The following is a 24900-nucleotide window of genomic DNA, read 5'->3' as shown; positions in this document are numbered from 1 at the left end:
TCGTCCCCTTCTCCTCCTGCCACCAATCCCTCCCAGCATCAGGGTCTTTTCCAATGAGTCAACTCTTTGCATCAGGTGGCCAAAGTATTGGAGTTTCAGCTTCAGCATCAGTCCTTCCATTGACCACCCAGGACTGATCTCCTTTAGGATGGACTGGTTGGATCTCCTTGCAGTCCAAGGGACTCTCAAGAGTCTTCTCCAACACCACAGTTCAAAGCATCAATTCTTCAGCGTTCAGCTTTCTTCACAGTCCAACTCCCACATCATACATGACCGTCCAGCCTTGACTAGACGGACCTTTGTTGGCAAAGTAATGTCTCTGCTTTTTAATATGCTATCTAGGTTAGTCGTAACTTTCCTTCCAAGGAGTAAGCGTCTTTTAATTTCATGGCTGCAGTCACCATCTGCAGTGATTTTGGTACTTATAACTATAAATATTCTCAACCAGTCCATGTAGTAAATGACGATTGTATCTCGTTTCTCCTACAACTTTGTGTATTTTTTTTTCTGGAATTAATGATTGTCCTTTTTTGTTTGCTTAGTTTTCTGTGTCCTTATTGATAATTCATCTCCATGCTCTCCAGAAGAACTAAACTCCTGGTATAACCAAGTAATCTATCAGTTAGTTTTTTTCCCCATCTCTTGGCAGCATACCATCTGGACTTCATTTTCTGCTGCATTTGAGGCTGACTGCACTGTGGCTGGCTTACAGTATTGCCCTAGAAGTGTCTCTGCTCTTTCTTATGTTAGACTGTTTCCTAAATTCCATGATTTTTTATTCTCCACTTCCTTATTTTATAGACCATATCCTGATAGCTTCCTATATAAGGGTGCCTGAGAAGTACGTTTTTGAGAACTTGACTAATTTTTTTTTTAATTTGTCACTGCTTGGCTGTTTTTCTTTTTTAAAACTTTTTATTTTGTATTGGAGTATGTATAGCTGATTAACAATGTTGTGATAGTTTCAGGTGGACAGCAAAGGGACTCAGCCATACATAGACGTGTATCCACTCTCCCCCAAACTCCCCTCCCATCCAGGCTGCCACATAACATTGAGCAGAGTTTCCTGTGCTGTACAGAGACCTTGCCTAATTAATTGATAGTTTATCTATTTACAGATTTCTAGGCTGAAAGTTATTTTCACTTGGGATTTTGAAGGGATTTTGCCTTCTAGTTTTTCACATTCCTCTTTTATTGCAGGCTATCCTGATTCCTAGTCTTTGTTTCTGATCGCCTTTTCCTTTTGTGGGCATTTAGTTTCGGCTTTCTCTGTTCTGCTCAGTCTGCTGCTGCTGCTAAGTCGCTTCAGTCGTGTCCAACTCTGTGCGACCCCATAGACGGCGGCCCACCAGGCTCCCCCGTCCCTGGGATTCTCCAGGCAAGAACACTGGAGTGGGTTGCCATTTCCTTCTCCAATGCATGAAAGGGAAAAGTGAAAGTGAAGTTGCTCAGTCGTGTCTGACTCTTTGCGACCCCATGGTCTGCAGCCTACCAGGCTCCTCCGTCCATGGGATTTTCCAGGCAAGAGTACTGGAGTGGGATGCCATTGCCTTCTCCATCTGCTCAGTCTATTACCAGTCAATTAAGGACCATCTTCCAAAATTTTTGTTAGCTTTGCTTCTGTTTCTTTGTTCTTGTGGGTTTATAATTTTCTTTACTGTTAACCCTAGTGGATTTCAGGAGAGAGTGGAGATAATTACTGGTGTTTATTTTTACCGTATTTTGCTAGTAATCTTGGAGAAGGCAATGGCACCCCACTCCAGTACTCTTGCCTGGAAAATCCCATGGATGGAGGAGCCTGGAAGGCTGCAGTCCATGGGGTCACTGAGGGTCGGACACAACTGAGCGACTTCACTTTCACTTTTCACTTTCATGCATTGGAGAAGGAAATGGCAACCCACTCCAGTGTTCTTGCCTGGAGAATCCCAGGGATGGGGGAGCCTGGTGGGCTGCCATCTATGGGGTCGCACAGAGTCGGACACGACTGAAGCGACTTAGCAGCAGCAGCTAGAAATCTGACAAAATGCTTTTTATGAAGATACTTGAAACAAAAAAGCTTCCTGAGGAGATTATTTTTCCAGAATAATTAACCAAAGTTAATTTTGTGTGTTGGCTTCTGTGATAAATTTTACTTCTTGTTATTTCCAAATGTTCTGTTGTAAAAATGTCCCCTCTGTAATTCCTCTTGGTTTGGAGGCGGCGGGGTGGGGGTGGGGGTGGGGCTTCGTTATTTTTGATTGAGGAAAAATGGAAATGAATATTTGTTAAGTACTTACTATTTGTCATATGTTTGTTAGAGGGTTTTACATGTACTAGATAGATGATGAAGTAAGGTGAATTCTTCACATCTGCTGTGTAGCTGGCATCCCCATTTTGAATGAGAAAATGCATCAATTTGAGTCACTTTCCAAAAGTCATACCTATTGCAGATAGCAAATAGTGGCTTTGAATTTAGTATTTCTGATTATGTAGTCCTTTATCCTCTTTACTTACAACTTTATTATGCTTTAATGTGTGTGTGTTAAAATTTTCAAGCATAAAAGTAGGGAGAAAATAGCATAATAATCCACCGTGTGTTTGTCAGTTGTCAACATTTGTCAATCTTTTGTTTCAAATATTCCACCATTTTTAAAAATCTGTAAATGTACTCCAGTATGTATTTCTGATGTACAAAAGGACTTGTAACTAACAAAATTAACAATAATTCTTTATTATGCTCTAAAATCCAGTCCATATTCACATTTCTCTGGTTTAATGTAAATTCCCTGGTATAAATATATTCTTATATAAGTATATTCTTATATATTTATATAAGAAATATGTAAATGTTGGTTTATTCACACAGTATCCAAATAGGGTCCTTACATGGCACTTGGTCTTTGAGTTTCTTAAATCTCTTTTAATAAAAATATTCATCCTCTCTCTTTTTTCTGTGCCATTTTTATGTTGAAAAAAACAGGTTCTTTGTTCTGTAGAATGTACTACATTGTAGATTTGATTGCTTCTTCATGGTTTCATTTTATTGTCGTACTATTTCCCATGTTTATTGGTAACTGGATGTTTGATTAGATTCATGTTTGTATTATTTTTGCAAAGAATATTTCATAGTTGGGGGCTTGTACTTCTTGTTAAATCAAAAGGCATTTAACATCTATAATGTCCTACTTTTGGTGATGCTGAGTTGGGTGTAATTGTTCTCAGCTTGATCCATCCATTATAAGTTCCCCATTCATATATTACCTCATGATTTTATCATCCACTTATGATCCTTGTATAGATCTATTATTTCATTAGATGCTTCACATTGGTGATTTTTCTAATTATATCACTGCCCTTCTACATTTATTAGCTGTAATTCTTCTATTACAAGAAACTTCATCTTCTTAACTATTTTGTTACTTGAAATCAGGAAAGATGGGGTTGACGATTTATTTTCCCCTCTTTGTCAGTTTTCAGAGTATTCTCTGTAACAAAAGAGTCATTATGAACTAAGGGCTATTTATATATTTGATATATTTTAATGTGTTACAGTCATTACTCATTTTATTGCTCAGATTCACCCATTAGTGTCCCTGTTAGCTTTTGATAACTTCTTTGGTTTCTGATACCAAATGTTCCAGGCTCATTTTGTGCATGTCCTTTCCCCAATATGGAACCAATCATTTCTGCAAGGAACTCTTTTTTTTATAATGGGAAATAGTATTTAGAAACAGTAGGCTGAGTTGCTAGCGGTTCATTACTATTGGATTGTCATCATTTTAGGCATTTTCATTGATCAGAGGTAAGCAGTACATGTCTTTTTAAAGAAAAAAATCATGAATTTGTACTGATGATACAAATTAAAATGTAAGGTTTTTTCTTTTTTTTTTTTAACTTAGCTACTCTGATTTTACACTTGTGTCATTACTCTTAAATCTTGGTTCCAACCATAGTAAAAATGGTAAAAAGAAAGTAACTTTTTTTTCTTTTTTTTTAGAAAGTAACTTTTTACTTTCTTCTTTTATATATGAGAATTTCAAAATTGCAGATAACAATACTAATGACTGAATATAATTTTTTCTTTATGGATGTTTTTGCCCCTAGTATATGTTCCACAACGAAATACTGTGCAACCAAAATACTGTGTTGAATACATACTGAGTTTTTTTTAGTTTATCTTTTCATTGTTCTTTCTGGGGGGGGTGGTGTATGTACATTATTACATTTTTAATAGATAATATTTTAAATTAGATATAATACACTTAAATTATATAATTTTTAATTTTATATTTAACACAATCATATTCTTATACTTGCTTTTTTACTCTTACTGTAAAGGTATATATTATAAACATGGTTTTGCATTAATTTTCTCTTAATGAATATATAGTCTGGAGATCACTTCTTAGCATTTAGAGATTATCATTCCTTTAAACAGCTGCATAGTAATCCATTGTGTGGGTTACCGTGGCTTAGCATAATTCCTTAATTTCATACTGATTCAGTCTTTCCTTTCAGTACTAAGGAAATACTTTCAAGTGGCAAAATCTGTTGTGAGAATTTAATATGATCAAAATTTTTTTAAATATTGAAATTTATTTCTCGCTAGTATTCTTAAACTAGTAATCAAGAGTTAAATGACAATTTTCGTGAAATGAATTTTGCTCACTTAAGCACCCTGATTTATTTTTAAACCTTAACTATTTTTGATAAAGATTCTTTTAAATTTATTACAAACTATTTAACAATTTTTTAACAGAAATGTTTTCATTATTGTATTCATTCTAATTATCTGTGCTTTTCAGTTTTTCTCTGTCTTTCCTGAAGTAAGTATTTGTCAATCTTATATGCCCAAGTTAGTGCAGCTCTTGTGTAAAGGTTTTCTTTAATTAATTAATTTTCCAGTTATTTTATTAAAGTATAGGTGAAGGCTTTATATCTGCTTTTTCAGGGTCTCAGCTTACATACAGGAAAGTCAGATTTATAGAAAGCCTCATATTAACAAGAATGGTGTTTTACTTCCTGTTTACTGGACTAAAAACTTTTTTTATATTGAAGTATAGTTGATTTCCAGTATTTTGTTGGTTTCAGGTATACACAATTTTATATATATGATTCAGTTTTATATGTTTCAGATTATATTCCATTGTAGTTTATTATATGATATTGAATATTATAATTCCCTGTACTCTCATCAAATCGTTATTTCTTATTGACTAAAATTTTTTAAATTGAGAAACAGTACATCTGTGTCTTTATCTGACATTTTGCTATTATAATTTTTACAATATGTAGTTAAGATTATTCCCTTATTAATAGTAATATTTTCTCTTGAATCAGATGTTCTGCCTTACTCGATACGGGTCCTCTTGGAAGCTGCTGTGCGAAATTGTGATGGCTTTTTAATGAAAAAGGAAGATGTTATGAACATTTTAGACTGGAAAACCAAACAGAGCAATGTTGAAGTGCCCTTTTTCCCTGCCCGTGTTCTTCTTCAAGATTTTACGTGAGTAGTAGGTTTATTTTTCATGATGAATTTTCAGAGCGTTTTCTTTCTGGAATCATACTCCTAGATGTCTCTTAATTGTGAAGATTCATTTATAAATTTTAAAATTTCCCTTCTCTAAACTAAAGCTTCAGCAATACATGAACCATGAACTTCCAGATGTTTAAGCTGGTTTTAGAAACGGCAGAGGAACCAGAGATCAAATTGCCAACATCTGTTGGATCATCGAAAAAGCAAGAGAGTTCCAGTAAAACATCTATTTCTGCTTTATTAACTATGCCAAAGCCTTTGACTGTGTGGATCACAATAAACTGTGGGAAATTCTGAAAGAGATGGGAATACCAGACCACCTGACCTGCCTCTTGAGAAATCTGTATGCAGGTCAGGAAGCAACAGTTAGAACTGGACATGGAACAACAGACTGGTTCCAAATAGGAAAAGGAGTACGTCAGGCTGTATATTGTCACCCTGCTTGTTTAACTTATATGCAGAGTACATCATGAGAAACGCTGGACTGGAAGAAGCACAAGCTGGAATCAAGATTGCCAGGCGAAATATCAATAACCTCAGATATGCAGATGACACCACCCTTATGGCAGAAAGTGAAGAGGAACTAAAAAGCCTTTTGATGAAAGTGAAGAGGAGAATGAAAAAGTTGGCTTAAAGCTCAACATTCAGAAAACTTAAGATCATGGCTTCTGGTCCCATCTCTTCATGACAAATAGATGGGGAAACTTCATTTTTCTGGGTTCCAAAATCACTGCAGATGGTGATTGCAGCCATGAAATTAAAAGACGCTTACTCCTTGGAAGGAAGGTTAAGACCAACCTAGATAGCATATTCAAAAGCAGAGACATTACTTTGCCAACAAAGGTTCGTCTAGTCAAGGCTATGGTTTTTCCAGTGGTCATGTATGGATGTGAGAGTTGGACTGTGAAGAAAGCTGAGCGCCGAAGAATTGATGCTTTTGAACTGTGGTGTTGGAGAAGACTCTTGAGAGTCCCTTGGACTGCAAGGAGATCCAACCAGTCCATTCTAAAGGAGATCAGTCCTGGGTGTTCATTGGAAGGACTGATGCTGAAGCTGAAACTCCAGTACTTTGTCCACCTGATGCAAAGAGTAGACTCATTGGAAGAGACCCTGATGCTGGGAGGGATTGGGCGCAGGAGGAGAAGGGAACGACAGAGGATGAGATGGCTGGATGGCATCACTGACTCGACGCACATGAGTTTGGGTAAACTCTGGGAGTTGGTGATGAACAAGGAGGCTTGGCGTGTTGCGATTCATGGGGTCGCAGAGTCGGACACGACTGAGCCACTGAACTGAACTGAAACTAAAGCAATTTGTCTCACTTGTGAAGTAAGTCAGACAGAGCAGGAGAAGTATCGTATGACATCCCTTATAAGTGGAATCTAAGAAGAAATGAACAAATGAACTTAGAAGCAGACTCAACAGACTTAGAGAACAAATTTACAGTTGCTGAGGGGAAGAGAGAGTAAGTTTGGGATGGACACGTGCACACTGCATATTTGAAATGGATAATCAGTAAGGACCTACTGTATAGCACATGGAACTCTGCCCAATGTTATGTGCAACCTGGATGAGGGAAGTTTGGGGGAATGGATACACACATACACACGCACACATATATCCCTTCACTGTTCACTCCATTGTTAATCGGCTATATTCCAATGCTAAATTAAAAGTTTTTTCAAAAAATTAGAGGCTTATTTTCCTGTAGCCATTTATTTTAAAAACTGCTTCTACCCAACTGCCTACTTGTCATCCCAATAAGCTACTTGTCATAGCCAATAGGCTTCTCAGACTTAATATGTCCTAAACGTCATTGCCCAGCCCCCTCACTTACTCCTTTTCAAGTTTTTTCTATCATAGTGAATAATGCTGTTTAGAGCAAAAATCTAGAAGTTAACCTTGCTTCCACTCTTTCCTTCATACATAATCCAGTCTATCAGCAGGTTCTCTGAGCTCTACCTTTGAAGTACACATGTCCTGAATCCAAATGCTTTTTACCATCTACACCTCCGTTCTGATTCTAACCCCATTCTCACTTACCTGGACTATGACTATAATAGTCTCTGAACAAGTATCCCCGCTTCCACAGTTGGATTGGATAGTTTTATCTTTTCGCAGTAGATGAAGTGACTTGGTTAAAAAATGTTGATAAAGGTCATATCATTCCTCCATTCTCCAGTAGGCTTCCATCACACTTAGAATAAAATCTGAAGTCTTTACTATAGCTTGAAAGATTTTGCCTAATTTGGGTGTCCAAGAATTATTTATTGGAAGACTTAACCATTAGCTGAGTTTTGAAGAAGGCGTAGGAGTTGGCTAAACAAATAAGAACATTTTCTTTACCCACTCACCTATATCTGGTTAGTATGTTACTTCTCTGTGTACCCTGTGTATGCTGCTACTGTAGAACTTAAAATATTCTTCTGTAATTGCTACTGTATCTTTCCTACAAATTCCTTGAGAACAGTTACTCTCCCTTATTTATTTAGCCTTGTACTATTGGTGTCTAGCACCTCAAAGTCATTTGGTAAATGCTTGTTATATAGTTGGCTGGAGATACGTATGCAGATACAGATCTATCTATTGATTGCTATGTTTAGTGAATAACTTTGGAGACAAGGCACTGGGAGTGAAGAGGCTGGAGCTGGGGAAAAGGGACGGGATATCTTAAAACTTAAGACAAGAAAAAGGACTCGCGTCAGCAGTTTCCTTGAAGTTACCTTATGCCTCTAAGAATCATCTGTTGTATTACCTTTGGCACATTACCTTTTAGCACCCAAGTTCTCAGATAATATTTAATATTTTCATGAAACTAAGCTACATATAACTTTGGATACATTATCAAACATGAATGCAAACTAAAAAGGGATACTTTTTAAATTTAAAAATGAATAAATGCATATTGGTCACTTGAGCACATATAAAAGAAGACTTAGAAGTTAATTATTCCTTATTTTTTAGTGGAATACCGGCAATGGTGGATTTTGCTGCTATGAGGGAGGCAGTGAAAACTCTTGGAGGTGACCCTAAGAAAGTCCATCCTGCCTGTCCGACAGATCTCACGGTTGACCATTCCTTGCAAATTGACTTCAACAAATGGTACTTTAATACTGATATTTATAAAAACAGACATGCAAGTTGACTGCCAGCCAGTCCACTAGGAGTATATGGTATAGAGGAAAGGGAATAGAGATAATTTGTGCCAGAGTAAAGTTTGCCCTAATATACAAAAAGAAAAACTGGTGAAAATTGATGGATTGGTGAAATTTATATTTAACTAAGTCTGAGTTTAAAGTGATTTTCCTATTTGTGTATTTTGCTGCCATTTTTATAGAAATGTATAAGCCTAGAACCTGCTTTTCAAAGAGTGGGTATCTGAAAAAAGCCTTCATTTCCTTTTTGTTTTTTAATTTCCCTTCAAGAGAGACTCTAAAGATATGCGTGATGGATGTCTTTAATTATATTAAATTGGTGATTGGAAACACTGAGCTTACTACAGTTGTATTTTCCTTCCACTGAAATAAATTTTCTTACATTTAAATGATCCTTTTGATCAAAATCAAACTAGAGAAGACATGATTATGTTTTCATGCACCAGCTTATTTAGTTTCCCTGGAGTAATGGAATAAGACAATTTATTAAAGCTTTTGCTGTAGGTTAACTCTGGCTCCCAGATTCTTTTAAGTTGTTAGATGGGGGGGAAGATCAATTTTGCTACTTGCCAAAAGTTATTGTAGAAAAATGATTTTAATGGGCACTTAGAATTATTTTTTTAATCGTTGTAAATTAACTCCCCTCCTTCTTTTTGTAATCTGAGATTTGCTTTTAAAACCTGATTTAAATGATACTGTAACCTTTGAATAACATTCAGTTGTTACTTCCAGATAGCATTGCTGGTGTGTGCTTTTTGAAGAGCTAAATTTCTGTCACTTTTAAATGGTTTTATTTTGTCTCCTTTTTTTTTTTGGAATGATAGTGCAATACAGAATGCTCCAAATCCTGGAGGTGGTGACCTACAGAAAGCAGGAAAGCTCTCTCCACTTAGAGTGCAGCCTAAGAAGCTTCCCTGCAGAGGCCAGACTACCTGCCGAGGATCGTGTGATTCTGGAGAACTAGGCCGAAACTCAGGAAAATTTTCTTCGCAGATTGAAAACACACCCATCCTATGTCCTTTTCATTTGCAACCAGTGCCTGAGTATGACATGTTTTTTAAAATATTTGTTAGTGCCAAGTTATTTTTCAGTTATCCTTCTCCTCCTGATCCCAGTTACATTGCCTTCATATTTATTGTGCTTCCTATTGTACTGAAAGAAGCAAAAATAATTAAAATGGTAGTCTTCAAATACCATAAGCTATTTGTTTCTTCAGAAGAAAACTTTTAAGAATTTTCTATAAATATATTTGATTTTTGTAACTAATGTAGGCAGAGAAATATCTTAAACTGAGTTTTTTATTTTAGTGAATTTATACCATTCATTCACATGCTCATTATTCATTCACATTTCTTTTGTAGAAATCCCTACTTATATTTTTTAGCTTTATTTTCCTTCTAGGAGATTTCTTATTCTTTCTTATTGCATTGGGACCTCTGTGTTAAGAATATTCTCATTATCACATGTCACAGACTTACTGAGCTGTTTTAGAAAAGCAGTTTCCTAAATGGTACTATGGAAAGTAGTAAACCAGCCTGGAAAAGAATCCTTTTCTTAAGAGTTGGTTAAATTTCCTACTATGTAATTTTTTCAAAGTAATAAAAGCTCTGTGATATGTTTTCGTATACTATAAAGTTTCCAAAGTCTTCAAGAGAGTTATGTTGTTTGTCCCATTGTTATTATACTATCAAATCTTTTAAAGGTTAGTTAAAAATAACTTAGACTTTTTCAGGTTTAAAAAATTTAGCAAATTTAAGGTATAGGTTAAGGATATTATGAATGCATATTTCATCATAAGTGCCAAATAGTAACATTTAAGTCATTTGTCCCTAAACTAGATCTTTCAAGTTGTAGGTGGTTCTCAGTTTTGTGCTCAGTATTGTTATAAAACCTTGGGTTATAAGTGACCTCAGATGCTCTTCCTAAGAATTGAGTATAGTCTGTGGGTCCTTTGCTATGTCAATTCTATGTAAGTACTCTATTCCTCTTACCTAATTTTCCTGGTTTTTAGGGACTTGTTGAACTTTTGAGATTGATGTCTCTTGTTTAGAAATTAATTTTCAGAAAAGGAAAATTTATTGATTCAAAATACCATTGATTTTTCTTGGTTATCTTTTGTAAATGGTATGAAGCCCTAAGGTGGTATGTTTTTATTTCTAAAAATCCAATCTGGTATAACATTTCTGTTTAATTTTAACTCTAAATTGCAAAATATTAAAACTAGATATTGTCTCGCTGTATGAAAATAGTAACTCTTTTCACGTGCTTTAATGCATCAGTGAAGTATTGTAGACAAAAAATGGAGGGGTAGAGAATTCAGAGCATACATCTGGCACTTGAAATCACTGCTTAATTTGGAGTCAGGTTATGAGCTAATAAATGTTTGTCAAGTACTTTGTAGCTTTCATGTACTATGGAAAGGTAAAATAATTGGAATGGCTCTAGAAAGCTTTGTTCCCTGAGGTCCTAAGAAAAATCTCATTAAGATCTGCTATGGCTTCAGATGATCACTCAGCAATGAATTATTAATCTTTGTTTTAAAAAAAGTTGACAGTTAAACAACTATAATTATCTGGACCCTGGAGGACATGTATAATTTAGGTTATATTGATATTCTAGTCAAAACTTAAATCACCAGCTGGCAGATGAAATAAACAACTTAAAGCTGTTAGAAATCATTTTTTTTAAATATCCATTAGATAAAAATAGCTTCCTAAAAATGGCAGTATGTTTACTGCTTGGCAGTGAATTGTTTTTATCTCTTAGTTTAAATAATTTATATAAAATATAATCCATGTAAACTAAACTACAACTTTACATAAAGTAGAACCTTCCATTTGTGGTGGGATGAATACAAGATTTTTGCCCAAAACTCTTTTTAAACTTATAAAATGATGTTGTTTGTCACTGCCGCATAGTGATAATTAACAATCATCTCCTAGTTAAAGTGGTAAAAGTGTCAAGTGGGTGGAAACATACATGCTTATTGTATATTCATTAAGGTAACTACTCTCCTTTTTCCTTGCACTAGAAAATCCAACAAAGCTTACCATGCTACTTTTAATATTTTAGCCAAATCTCACAGTAATGCATATTAAGTACAGTTTGGGACACTGGTGTGGACGTGACTTAAATATTAAGCCCTTGCAATAGCTTTCTGGTCTTATTTAAAGCAGAACTTCATTGTTGAAAAGAAAATAACTGATTCTGAAAAGTCTAGTAAATTACTATTCCTAGAATTTTAAAAACGTGTTTGTATGTAAGTGCATAAGAATGAAGACTTAGAAACAAGACAGCTCTTTTCTATAATACATCCATTTAATGCCAGTTTTTTTTCTTTTTAGACCTGAAACAGTATTAAAAAATCAAGAAGTAGAATTTGGCAGAAATCGAGAGAGGCTTCAATTTTTCAAGGTATAAATGATTTGGGGGAAATTTTTAAATAGAAGTTTATAAAATATTGAAAGGTACAATTTTTTAATATCTTTAGACCAGAAAATTTTAAATATTAGCAGTAGAACCCTTTTTTGCCTTTTTCCTTCAAGTAAAATCTTAATCAGAAACCCTAGTATATAATAAAATATTAAAAACAGTGGCTCTAGTTCAGGGGAGCCTGCAGAGTCTTCTACTTGAGCCTTCCCCGTTTTCTATCCCTCAGAATCCTTGGAACATAGTTGAAAGCTGCTGTTTATCTGGACTGTTAGAACATTATTCTTTGACTTTATTTTGTTTGAATAATCTGCAAAATGAATACATGTAGGTTTAGTATCTGCATATTTGTTTTTATGTATTGTAAACTTTGACCATAATGAACATTGGTAAAATATTTTCCATTTCAATATTTATTAATATGTTAATTGTGAACTGAATTCAGATATATGCTAACAGTTGATTTCTTAAATTTGAATAAAATATAGTGGAGTTCAAGAGTTTTTAAGAATGTGGCTGTGATCCCTCCTGGAACCGGAACGGCTCATCAAGTAAACTTAGAGTATTTGTCGAGAGTGGTTTTTGAAGAGAAGGACCTCCTCTTCCCAGACAGTGTTGTTGGCACAGATTCTCATATAACCATGGTGAATGGTTTGGGGATTCTGGGGTGGGGTAAGTAAATGACTAAATACATTTAATTCTTTTGAGAGAGGATGTCAGGAACATTATAAAAGAACGTAAATAGCAGGGTCTTTATAGCCTATTTGAGGCTGTTTTTTCACCTATAACAGTTAACAACAAAAATTAAATGTAAATTCAAGCATTTGTGGACAGTGTGGCGTAAGAGAGAATTTATGAAAAGAAAAGTGCACGGTGACCAGCACAGCACTGCCGTTTGTGGTGTGATTAGTGATGGTGGTCGGGAAGATGCCCTGGAGAAAAGAATGGCAAGCCATTCCAGTATCTTTGCCTAGAGAATCCCATGGCCAGAGGAGCCTCGTGGGCTACAGTACAAGGGGTGGCAAAGAGCTGGACAGGACTGAGCGAGAAACACTTTCACTTTTCTAATGATGATGATGTCTGTGAAGGCGATGTGGCTACTCCTTTGTTTAAAGTCCTTCAAGTGGCTTTTCCTGGCCTTCTTTATAAATACAAATTTCTTCACGTTTTTAATAGGGTCCTTGGCAACATGGTGCCCCTAGCCATATACCCAAACACATCTTAAAGGCTTGTTTATTTCTCTGAGTAGGCTGTGCTCTTACACCTCATGGCTTTGTGCCAGCGTTCCCTTTTTCAGAGTGCATTTACTCTTTTACAGGGTTTTTTAATTGTTGGCTTTTAGCTTCTTGAGATTGAGGGGGGCTGGGTTCTATTCATATCTGTATCTTGAGCATAGTACAGTAACTAGCATTGTAGACACTAAGTGTGTTCTGAATTTAAAATAATGGTAAAAGTAAAATTTTTTCAACCTTATGAGTGAAGTCATTCTTTTGAGAGGACTTGAGTTTTATATCTACAATGATAGCATTATAGCAGTTCTGTGTAAGGTACTGTGTTAAGACAAACTCGTGAGACACTAGAGATTTAGATGTTGAAAAGATGACTTATCTTTCAGTGCACCATACTCATATACCTGTGTTTATTACATTAGGGGTTGGAGGCATTGAAACAGAAGCAGTTATGCTTGGCCTGCCAGTTTCTCTTACTTTACCAGAGGTGGTTGGATGTGAATTAACTGGTTCATTGAATCCTTTTGTTACGTCCATAGATGTTGTTCTTGGCATTACAAAGGTAAGCTAAAATTTTACTAGCTGTATAACTCAGTAGACATGCTTTTGTTTGTAAGTAGAAGAGCCCACGCGAGCAGGTATTTCAGTTTATCACCTTATCCTCAGCACTCGGGTGCTGGTATTGGCTTTGTCATGTAGTTGTCACCATAGTAACACTTTATACTGGTAAGTACAGAGCAGTTTGTTGTGTCATCGTTCCCTTGAAGTGTTAACTCATTTCTTCTTCGTTACAAGCCTACGAGATTGTACTGTTAGTACCCTCATTTTAATTCTGAGACACGGTAAGGATTAGTGACTTAACCAGAGGGTCATAGGGTTGAATATTAAGTATAGAACAAGAATTCTAATCCAGGCAGTCAGGTTCTTAAGTCCATGCTCTTAACCATTATGCCTTATTATTGCCTCAGTAAATACTTGTTGCCTAGTTGAATTTTAAAAAATCACACTTAGGAAATGTCGAATTGCATCTCCTTTAATATTTAATTGAATCATTTGTCTTCTGGAAACTATTACTGTATTAGATAATACTAAAATCTATGGGTAAAAGTGTGGTAGTGTCAAATTTTTCTGTTGACTGTTTTAACATTTTTATAAAGTCACTTTGCCCTACACCTGAAACTAACACATTATAAATCAACTGTATTTCAATAAAAAAAGAAACTATAGAAACTTTTTCTCTGAATTTTTAAAATGTTGGCTGCATGCATTTAATACATGTAATCTAGGGTTTCTTAAAGACAATAATTTGTAACTCTCCACCCTAAATTTCATTTTCACTAACTTTATTGTTATGATTAAGTCCCATTTCATTAAATGAAGGAACCTGGCAAATGTTCCAAATAGAATTTGTATTTGGATCCCAGAGTCTCAGCATTTTTGGTTCGATTTCTGGGCTGAAGGCTTTTAGAATACTCCGAAGGGAAAGAAAATGGTATTGCCTCCTTCTCACCATTTAATATTGATCCTTCTTCCCTAATTAGAAAAAAAATTGACATCTTGCAGAAATGATTGATTCAGTGTATGATAACAAAAGATCAAGAAGTTAAATTGAGAATTGAAGATTATTCCTAGAGGAAAGGAATAGCCCATTATGTTTTTAGAAAAATCAATTCTTTTCCTTCGTATATCCTGAAAACTAATGCTGCTTTTTAGATTCCTCTGGCTGTATTTTTTCTTAACAGTGTTATACATCTACTTTAGACATTTTTGCTTATTGATAATGAAAGTTAAATCTCTATGTGTGCGTACCTTTTTGAATATTTTGTCCCTTTTTTGAGGTCCTGTTCTAGTCATATCTTTATAGAATTAATCATTGTTTTTCAAAATGTATATTGTGGTACCTCATAAATTTGGTGAAAGCAGCATTTGACTTGGTATTTCTAATCTATATTGCTCTTATCATCAAAAATAAAACAGTGAAAATAAACATCTTTCTTTTAGGGTTGAGTTTCTGCATCTATAAAAAAGTTAGAATTAAATGATCCTTAGTACTTCTAAAATGTTAGAACTTAATATTATTCATAGATTGAATGTTGTTTCATACTTAGTCATTGTCCTGGGCACACTCCCTCTGCCATTCTGCAACCATTTTACAATGCAGAAAAGGTGGGTAGCTGTTTTGGTTACTTGGTAATAAAAATAATTTTAGAAGGAATTAAGTTTGAAGCTATATGTTAAATTCTATCAAAATGAAATTTACCTATAATTAATGATGCTGTAAATATTTGGACCAGTATTTGGAATTTGAAGAATCTTTATAGTAGTATATAATTTTTAAAACTTAAATATACAGTTTCATCAGTATATCAGTATTTCACTAAATCTAAGATGCTTTCATTGGCTAGAATCTAAGGAAAAAAGAAGACTGCCAGTTAGTAGATATATAATAGAGTCTATGGTATACCCTGATACCAGAGACATTTTGAATTTTCAAGCGCTTTTTTATCCTACTAGTAACTTTGGACCACTCTTCTATTGACTATTTGCTTTTAGCTGGAAACTGGAGTGAGTTGATGTTTCATAAAAATAACAGAGGACCTCTTTCCTTCACTGTCACTAGTAATGGGTTAAAAATAGATTTTATGGTTTTCAGAGAATCCATGCTAATTTTGTATGTTTCTGTCTATCTCTATATAGCATCTCAGGCAAGTAGGAGTGGCTGGAAAGTTTGTTGAGTTTTTTGGAAGTGGAGTTTCACAATTATCTATAGTAGATCGAACTACAATAGCAAACATGTGTCCAGAGTATGGTGCTATCCTCAGCTTTTTCCCTGTTGACAATGTGACATTAAAACATTTAGAACATACAGGTAAGATGTAAGATGACTAGGAAATATTTTACAATAAATTACTACCTTGTACATGTTATTTAATATTCATGATATGATCTTATTTTGAAATAGCAAGTTTGAAATAAACTGCATCAGATGTGCTTAAAGAGTGTTGTATCCTCAAACTAGTCCACTGTGACCCATTACAACAATTTAGAGAAATTATTCAAACTGCTGCTCTTTGCTTCACTTTTTCCCCATAATAATGGATACCTTCACCCTGTTAGTGATCAGACGTTGCAGTTTAATGTAAGTCATGCTTTCCCACATTCACCGTTGTTGTCTTCTACATCCAGGAAGAGAGAAGTCACAAGACAAGATTATTTGAGAACCAGTGCTCTCTCTAAAGAATAAGCAACACTTAATTTTGTGTAAAACAGCATAGGGTTACAGGTTCCAAATTCTTATTGTAGCCTAATTGGCAACTCTGACCACTCTTCTGTTGACCATTTAATATAGAAAATACGTACAAAATGAGAATGTGTTGGTTTTATAAGACCCCTGTTCTTTAAAAGTCAGTCTCTGTATTTTTCAAGAGGTCATTACTAAACTATTGATACTAATCTCTAATCATTAAGTATGTTGGGGAGATATGTTCTAGTATTCAGTTTGGGGGTAGATTATTTTAAGTTTTGAATCAAATGGCAAATGGATGGTTGGTCATTTGAAACCTTGGAGGGAATGGTCCTCATAGAATACAGAGTTTTCTCTAAACTGTTCTTTGGGTTGTAGAGTGGTTTAAGAGAGAAATGCCTCATTCTTCACATTAATATGAGTTAATGTAGTAATGACTATTACTGAGTAACAAATTGTCCTAAAACTAGTGGCTTAAAACAGCAATGATCATTTATTGCTATACAGTTTCAGTGGATCAGTAATTCAGACAGGGCACAGCCAGGATGGCTTGTCTCTGCTTCATGATGTCTGGAGCCTCAGCTGTAAGACTTAAAAAGCCAGGGCCAGGAATCCTGAAGGCTTGTTCACGTGCATGTCTGGCTGTGAATGCTAGCTGTCAGCTGGGAACTTGGCCCGGACTGTCAGCCAGAACACCCATATGTGGTTTCTGCATGTAATCTGGGCTTTCTCTCATGGTGACTTTTCAAGGGTTAGTAACCCGAGAGAGGAGGGTTGGGGGAGAGAGAGAGGGTGCATTAGGCTGCTAGAAATCACATTGCCTGCATTTGGGGAATGATCATATTTTCTGCCTCTGTCACATTGTAAGAGAACATATATCTTGGGATATAAATTGTTGTGGCAGTAATTGGCAAATATAATCTACCACAGTTACTTTTCATCAGGCTTACGGATAACTACCAAAATGTTTAATCGGAAGCTTTTATTCTTAACATCTAAATTATTTTAACTTTTGGAAGATGTTGTTAAATCTCTCTGCTCTTTAAAACTATTCTTTCATTTACTTGATTTCATTTTGACTGGTACACTAGTGTTGTTTGTTGTTTAGGGAAAGTAATGAATTTCATCTTTCATGGTGGTTAGTAAGTAATTTATTAGGTTCAATTTCATTACTGGTTTTTCTCTTGCAAACAATATTTTTGTGAGTATTATATAACTGGCTCAGTGTTTTTTACCTTGTCTGTGATGAGCAGCTCTTTTTAAAAAATATTTATTTGTTTGGCTGTGCTGGATCTTAGTTACAGCATGCAGGATCTTGAGTTGCAGCGTGTGGGATCTAGTTCCCTGACCAGGGATCAAACCTGGGCCCCCTACATTGGGAGCACAGAGTTTTAGCTACTGGACCACCAAAGTGATTGAGTAACTTTTAAAGGGGGGTTCTGGTATGTATTTTATAAAGTAGAGTTTTTATGAAGAGCAAAATTTTTGCTATTGTTATTATCAATTTATAATATCAATATTGTAATTGTAATATTATAAATTTGTAAAGAAATCTTTTCTGAGTGCTTAGTTATGAGTAACATCTGTTTCTTACTCATTGAAGTTCAGCATCCTTACTCCCAAAGATTCAGAAATTCCTGACAGGATGTTTGTTGTTTTAATCGTCTTTTTAGGTTTTGACAAAGCCAAACTCGAGTCAATGGAAGCATACCTTAAAGCTGTGAAATTGTTTCGAAATGAGCAAGATAATTTAGGAGAACCTGAATATTCCCAGGTATCTACAAAATAACCCACCTAATAGTAGTTAAGACTGTAAATTCTAGAGCCTGTCCTCCTGGGTTTGAATCCCAGCTCTAAGACTTACCAGCTATGCAACCCTGGGTACTTTTTTAGCTTCTTTGCCTCAGTTCCTCATCTCTGAAATATGAGGATAGTATCTGCCTCAGGATTTTTAAGAGGTTAAATGCAAATTCATTATAACAGTTTTAAGAACATAGTAAGTAGTCAATAAATGATAACAATTATTATCTAATAAGAAGATAGTTATGTAGCCTTTAATGTTAAATATATCTTTATAGTCTAAGCAGATGTTTCTCTGTTGGAAACTTCTATTGAGGTAGGTAGAATTTACTTGCAGGAAAGTTTTAATAAAATTCACTTTCTTAAAAGTGTGTCAGGGATCTAAATCAGGTTGGTGTTATCATTGGTATGGTTAACTATTAAGCTCTTTTTTGTTGGGAAATCCATTTTCTCTCTTAGCTTTAATTTCTTCATAGCTTGTGTCCCTGCTTCCTAGCTTGTATCTATTAAATTGTATGATTATTTGCCTGTCTTTCTGTTGCCAGAATACAAGTAGGCTCCATGAGGACAGGAACGTCACCTGTTTTGTTTGGCACTCTATCCCTAGCTCCTAAAAAAATGCCTGGCACATAAATGCCGGATGTTCAGTAACAGGTGAATTAGTGAATATATATAGATATATTGAATGCTGGATAGAACCCATCGGAATTGAATTTGTGGGACATTTGGGTAAATCTTTGAACTTCTTTGATTATTTTCTGGTCCCTTTCTGCTCTGTTTATTGAATCTAGTGCTTTGTCCACATTTTTTTTAGAGAGATAATTAAAGGAAAAATTTTGGTGGTATAGTGAAATGGGATAAATTTGCCTATTAAAAAACTTGAGCATATTATAAGAAATAGAATTAAAATTCATCAGAATGTTCATTTCAAGAGAAATTCACATACTAAAGGCACAGACTAGGATCACCCGGGTTGGTGAAACAAAGGTGTAAAAAAAGCAGATGTTTCAGTTGTGATGAACCAGAATAAACAGGGCTGTTAAATAATGATGAAAGCCATGGTGAAGAGAAATTTAATTTGAATTTATTATACCAAATGAAATGTATATTGGAAAATGGTAGAAATACCAGGAGAAATTAAACAGAAACCTAGCTGGGAGGTGGGATTTTTATAAAATATGACTTTAAAAAAAAAAAAAAAAGGAATAAAAGGATGGTCTGCAGGGGCCTGGCTAGCTAGATGCATTAGAACCAGGATTAGCAAACCCCCTTTTCTGCTATGTCCCCCCAGACCCCTCTGTAGACCAGACTTAACATCATGCAAGCTGAGAACAGAAAAATGTTTACCAAGGCTACCCATGTTATCACAGAGTAGGCAAAGGACGAATTTGGACATCAGAAGCAATAAAGTGACAGCTGGCACAAGCATCTACTTTTATCACCAGGCATCTGTGAAGACAGTCTTACCTTTGTCGGGGGAAAAACATTTGAGAAACAAAATGTTTTATGTAGACTATACAGTTGGTGTTGTGGTAGTTTGCGTACTGGTCTAGTCTTTTAGCAAATTTTTATACGTTTCATAAATTAGGTTTTAATGTATTTATTTCTTGGGAGTGTATGTCATCATTGAAAGATTACATTAAAACGAATATGAATATACTCATTCTGCATCAGAAAGTAGCACTCAAGTTGGAATCTGTACTTAAGAATTCTAATTCCTTTTCTCCTTCTTCTCTCTCATTTTCTAGGTGATCCAGATTAATCTGAATTCAATAGTTCCATCTGTCAGTGGTCCAAAAAGACCTCAGGATAGAGTTGCTTTGACAGATATGAAAAGTGATTTCCAAGCTTGCTTAAATGAAAAGGTAGATTACCTTATTTGTCAGTACACCTTGTGCTAAGTAAGTAGCCAGGAACTAGCAAGATGATCTATGAACTCAATCTACTGCTATATTTTTACATATTATGGCACACACCAGCAGCTCACTCTTCCTCTGTCCAAAATGTAAGTCAGTCAGACATCTCATGAGATTGTTCCCAGATTCACTGTGAGGACCAGAGGTTGCTTGGGAATATTTAAATAAAAATTTCAGTTAATTAAAAACTGAGTTTCTTAGTCACTATAGCCTCATTTTAAGTTGAATAGCTTCATGTAGCCATGGGTCTTGTATTGGACAGCATAACAATTGAATATTTATATCATCACAGAAAGTTCTGTTGGGCAGCAGTGGTCTAGACTTTCTGTGATTTCCCAGACTAGGAAAAAACTACCGTATTGTTGCAATGACTGTCTTTAAATCTGGTAAAGTAACTGGATGCCAAGTGACCTCTTTGACTTTTGGGGTTTGTACTCTCTGTCTTAAGAATCACGGATTTAATCTTGTCACTTTCTCTATTCTGAGAACTAATAGCCGGCTTTATTTTCAGAGCCTTTTGTAATTTCTTTATTTTCTTCCTTTTTTTTTGGTGGAAAATCTTAAACTTTACAGGAATAAAATAGTGTAATGAATTCCCATGTACCTCCCTTAAACAATTACCATCTTACCTCATCTGTTCTACACACCTGTAGACATAAGGATCTTTTGAAGCAAATCTTCAAGGCCATTTTCAAACAAAGAAAAAATGTTTACCATCTTTTGAGAATTCCTGTTAATTAGAATAAATAAAGAACAGCAAAGCCAAGTAAAACCTGGGTCCTGAGTAGCTGGCTGGACTCACTCAGTAGATAAAAGCTTAGGAGTACCACCAGACTCTTGTCACAATTATTCAAATTCGTGCTTCAACTGAATTATAACTACTGAAAGTCATGGCCTTCAGCATCACTCCCAAATAGTCAGAACTTATCAGATGTCAAGGATCTGCCATATTTTCTACCCATCTTTTTTTTCTATACATATCAAGAATATTTAGTTTATATATTTATGTGCAAATTTGTGTAGGTTGGATTTAAAGGCTTCCAAATTGCAGCTGAAAAGCAAAATGATATCGTCTCTATTCATTATGAAGGAAGTGACTATAAGCTGGCTCACGGATCTGTGGTCATTGCTGCCGTCATCAGTTGTACCAATAATTGCAATCCATCTGTCATGCTTGCTGCAGGTAGGTTGTGGTTTATATCCATACAGTTTTCTGTTATGTTCATATTCTGTTTCTTAGATGAGGCATAAGTATAGGTGTCTTGATTTTGTTTTCTTGAAGATGCTTTTCTTTTTTTATAATTTTTATTTATTCTTTTGGCTGTGCTGGGTCTTCGTTGCTGCGTGTAGACTCTATCTAGTTGCAGTGAGCAGAGACTACTCTAGTTGCAATGCTCAGGCTTCTCACTGCAGTGGCTTCTCTTGTGGAGCATGGTCTCCAGAGCACAGGCTGAGTAGTTGTGGTGCACAGGCTTAGTTGCCCTGCAGCATGTGGAATCTTCCAGGACCAGGGATCAACCCCATGTCTTCTGCATTGGCAGCTGGATTCTTAACCACTGGACCACCAGGGAAGTCCTCTGTGTTTGATTTTGAGAGCCTTTCTGAGGTTTTAATTAGGTCTAAAGGAGGCTAAGATTGATTTATGTTATTAATTATATTTTTATTACAAAGAAGGTAAATTTTCAAAATTGTAACTTAGATATCTGAGTTTTAGGTTATATCTGCTTTTTCTATCAGTTTAGAAGTATATTTAATTAGTAAATCTCTTGATAATCTATTAGACATTTACCATAGCAGTGTGCTAGATTCCACTGAGATATAAAGGAAGTAAAAGATCATTGTCAAGGAATATACATGAAATCAACTATATACATAGAACAGTTCACAAATTTTGTAAAATCAAGTATAATAAATGTTAAATTGCCATTTCTTCATTATGATTATAGCATTTAAAATCGTTCATTTAATGGACCATTAAATCATGATACACGTTAATATCATGTGTACATGATATTATTATATATTCTTCCATTTGTGTGCATGATGCCTTGATATCCAACTATATCTTAACAATGTATAACATAAAGGCACTAGTATATCTACCACAACTTTTGTTTAAATGAAATAAATCAGTAGAATAAAATGGACAGGATAATGACAGTAATTTTGTGAATTTCAGACTTTCACCCTAACCTATATTGGAGGTTACCTGTAAAATGAACCCTTTCTTACTTCATACTTTAATATGAGGGAAAGAGGGAGAGAAACTTTGCCATAATAAATTATTGTTTATTTACTGTTGCAGGCCTTTTGGCTAAAAAAGCTGTTGAAGCTGGTCTACAGGTTAAACCTTACATAAGAACAAGTTTATCTCCAGGCAGTGGGATGGTTACACATTACCTCAGTTCAAGTGGAGTATTACCGTATCTTAGTAAGCTTGGGTAAGTGATGGTTACCACTTTTTAATATTAGTATTCAGCAGTGATTGAAGCTACTTGTTAGGGCTTTTTGTATGCAAAAAGAAGATTGGAAAAAACACTTAGGGGTCTACTTGTTGCCTTGCCATAGCCTGAAAATCCTTGAGGCTGTATCATGCAGCATTTACTGGGTGTATTTAGTCAACAAGGCAGTGTGTTAGCTACAGAGAAGTAGATGTGATCTCTAGTTTAAGGATAGAAACACAAGACAGACAAGTAAAGCCAAGTAACAATGACAGGATAAGGGATGGTAACAGTACTGCATGATTTCTGTGAGTCATGTAGATCAGTTTTCAGAACTGAGTGAAATCTAATAGGTTGCATTATTAATGAGTAAATTGTCTTAATTGTGGTTTTGTGAGATTATTTGATCCATTAAGCATAGGTTAAGTTGTCCCTGAACATTGGAGAAAATAACTTTTCTTATATTTCTTAAGCACTTCAAAAAAATAATTGATGCTAGCAATGTTTTCACTGGGTATCAAGAAACATATTGTCTTACATAAATCAATTCTTTTGCAAAACTGATAGGGTTTTAGGTTTTTTTCTTTGTTTAGAAGAGTAGCTGGAAGTAATTTTGAGGATTATACATACAGTTTTTCAGTTATTGGTGCAAATGTAATTGCAGTTTTTACATTGTTGAAATTTGCCATTCGATATTGGAATACATTCTTAAATAAATATGGTTATGTTATACATCATTTAATGTGCATTTCTTGCTTCATTTTTTTTCTAATGACTTGTACTTGCTGTTTATATTTATTTTGGACTGTGGAAATGATGTTAGACAAAAAGCAAATTCAAATGATTTTCTTATTCGAATTCAAAATGGATTATAGAGCAGTGGAGACAGCTCTCAATATCAACAATGCATTTGGCCCAGTAACTGCTAATGAACATACAGTGGAGTGATAGTTCAAGAAGTTTTGTAAAGGAGACAAGAGCCTTGAAGATGAGGAACAGAAGTTGATAGTGACCAACTGAGTGCAAGTCATCAGAGCTGATCCTCTTACAACTACACCAGAAGTTGCCAAAAAAATCAGCATCGACCATTGTACAGTCATTGAGCATTTTAAGCAAGTTGGAAAGGTGATAAAGCTAGGCTAAGTGGGTACCTCATGCTGCTGCTGCTGCTAAGTCGCTTCAGTCGTGTCCAACTCTGTACGACCCCATAGACGCAGCCCACCAGGCCCCGCCATCCCTGGGATTCTCCAGGCAAGAACACTGGAGTGGGTTGCCATTTCCTTCTCCAATGCATGAAAGTGAAAAGTGAAAGTGAAGTTGCTCAGTCATGTCCGACTCTTAGCGACCCCATGGACTGCAGCCCACCAGGCTCCTCCGTCCATGGGATTTTCCAGGCAAGAGTACTGGAGTGGGGTGCCATTGCCTTCTCCTGGGTACCTCATGAGCTGACTGCAAATCAAAAATATTGTCATTTTGAAGGTCATCTTCTCTTATTCTACACAGCAGCGAACCATTTCTCGATTGGATTACGACGCGTGACGAAAAGTGGATTTTATACGATAGCCATTGACGCCCAGCTCAGTGGTTGGACCAATAAGAAGCTCCAAAGCTCTTTCCAAAGCCAAATTTGCACTGGAAAAAAAGATCATGGTCACTAGTGGTCTGCTGCCCATCAGATCCACTACAGCTTGCTGAATCTTGGTGAAACCATTACATCAGAGAAGTATGCTCAGCAAATCAATAAGATGTACTGAAAACTGCAACGCCTGCAGCTGGCATTGGTCAACAGAAGAGGCCCAGTTCTCCACAACAACATCCTGTCACATGCTTCAAAAGTTGAGCCAATAGGATTATGAAGTTTTGCCTCATCAGCCATTTTCACCTGACCTCTTGCCAACTGACTGCCACTTCTTCAAACATCTTGACAACTTTTTACAGGGAAAATGCTTCCAGTTCGTCAAATCCTGAAACATGGATTTTTACCCTGCAGGAATAAGCCAACTTATTTCTCATAGGCAAAAATGTGTTGGTATAATTGTTCCTATTTTGATTTTAATAAAGATGTGTTTAAGCCTAGTTGTAATGATTTAAAATTCACAGTCTGAAACTGCAGTTACTTTTGCGCCAACCTAATATCATCGTGGAATTTTTGTCAGGGACTTTCCTTGGGT

General features: G+C 35.5%; 1 protein-coding gene across 1 annotated transcript in view; it reads left to right on the top strand.

The window, feature by feature from the left end:
- IREB2 (iron responsive element binding protein 2) overlaps positions 1-24900 on the top strand; it is a 53253-nt gene that overhangs the window by 14743 nt on the left and 13610 nt on the right. Inside the window, exons 3-13 of the mRNA XM_006044383.4 lie at positions 5320-5485; positions 8480-8617; positions 9495-9713; positions 12015-12084; positions 12588-12771; positions 13751-13890; positions 16026-16197; positions 18246-18346; positions 20121-20237; positions 21312-21471; positions 22594-22729. Coding sequence (XP_006044445.2) covers positions 5320-5485; positions 8480-8617; positions 9495-9713; positions 12015-12084; positions 12588-12771; positions 13751-13890; positions 16026-16197; positions 18246-18346; positions 20121-20237; positions 21312-21471; positions 22594-22729 — 1603 coding nt within the window. The remainder of the gene's footprint in view (positions 1-5319; positions 5486-8479; positions 8618-9494; positions 9714-12014; positions 12085-12587; positions 12772-13750; positions 13891-16025; positions 16198-18245; positions 18347-20120; positions 20238-21311; positions 21472-22593; positions 22730-24900) is intronic.

Source organism: Bubalus bubalis, chromosome 20 (assembly GCF_019923935.1).
Source record: "Bubalus bubalis isolate 160015118507 breed Murrah chromosome 20, NDDB_SH_1, whole genome shotgun sequence".
NCBI lineage: Eukaryota > Metazoa > Chordata > Mammalia > Artiodactyla > Bovidae > Bubalus > Bubalus bubalis.
Note: the sequence above shows the minus strand (reverse complement) of the source record. Positions and strands in the feature narration are given on the sequence as shown.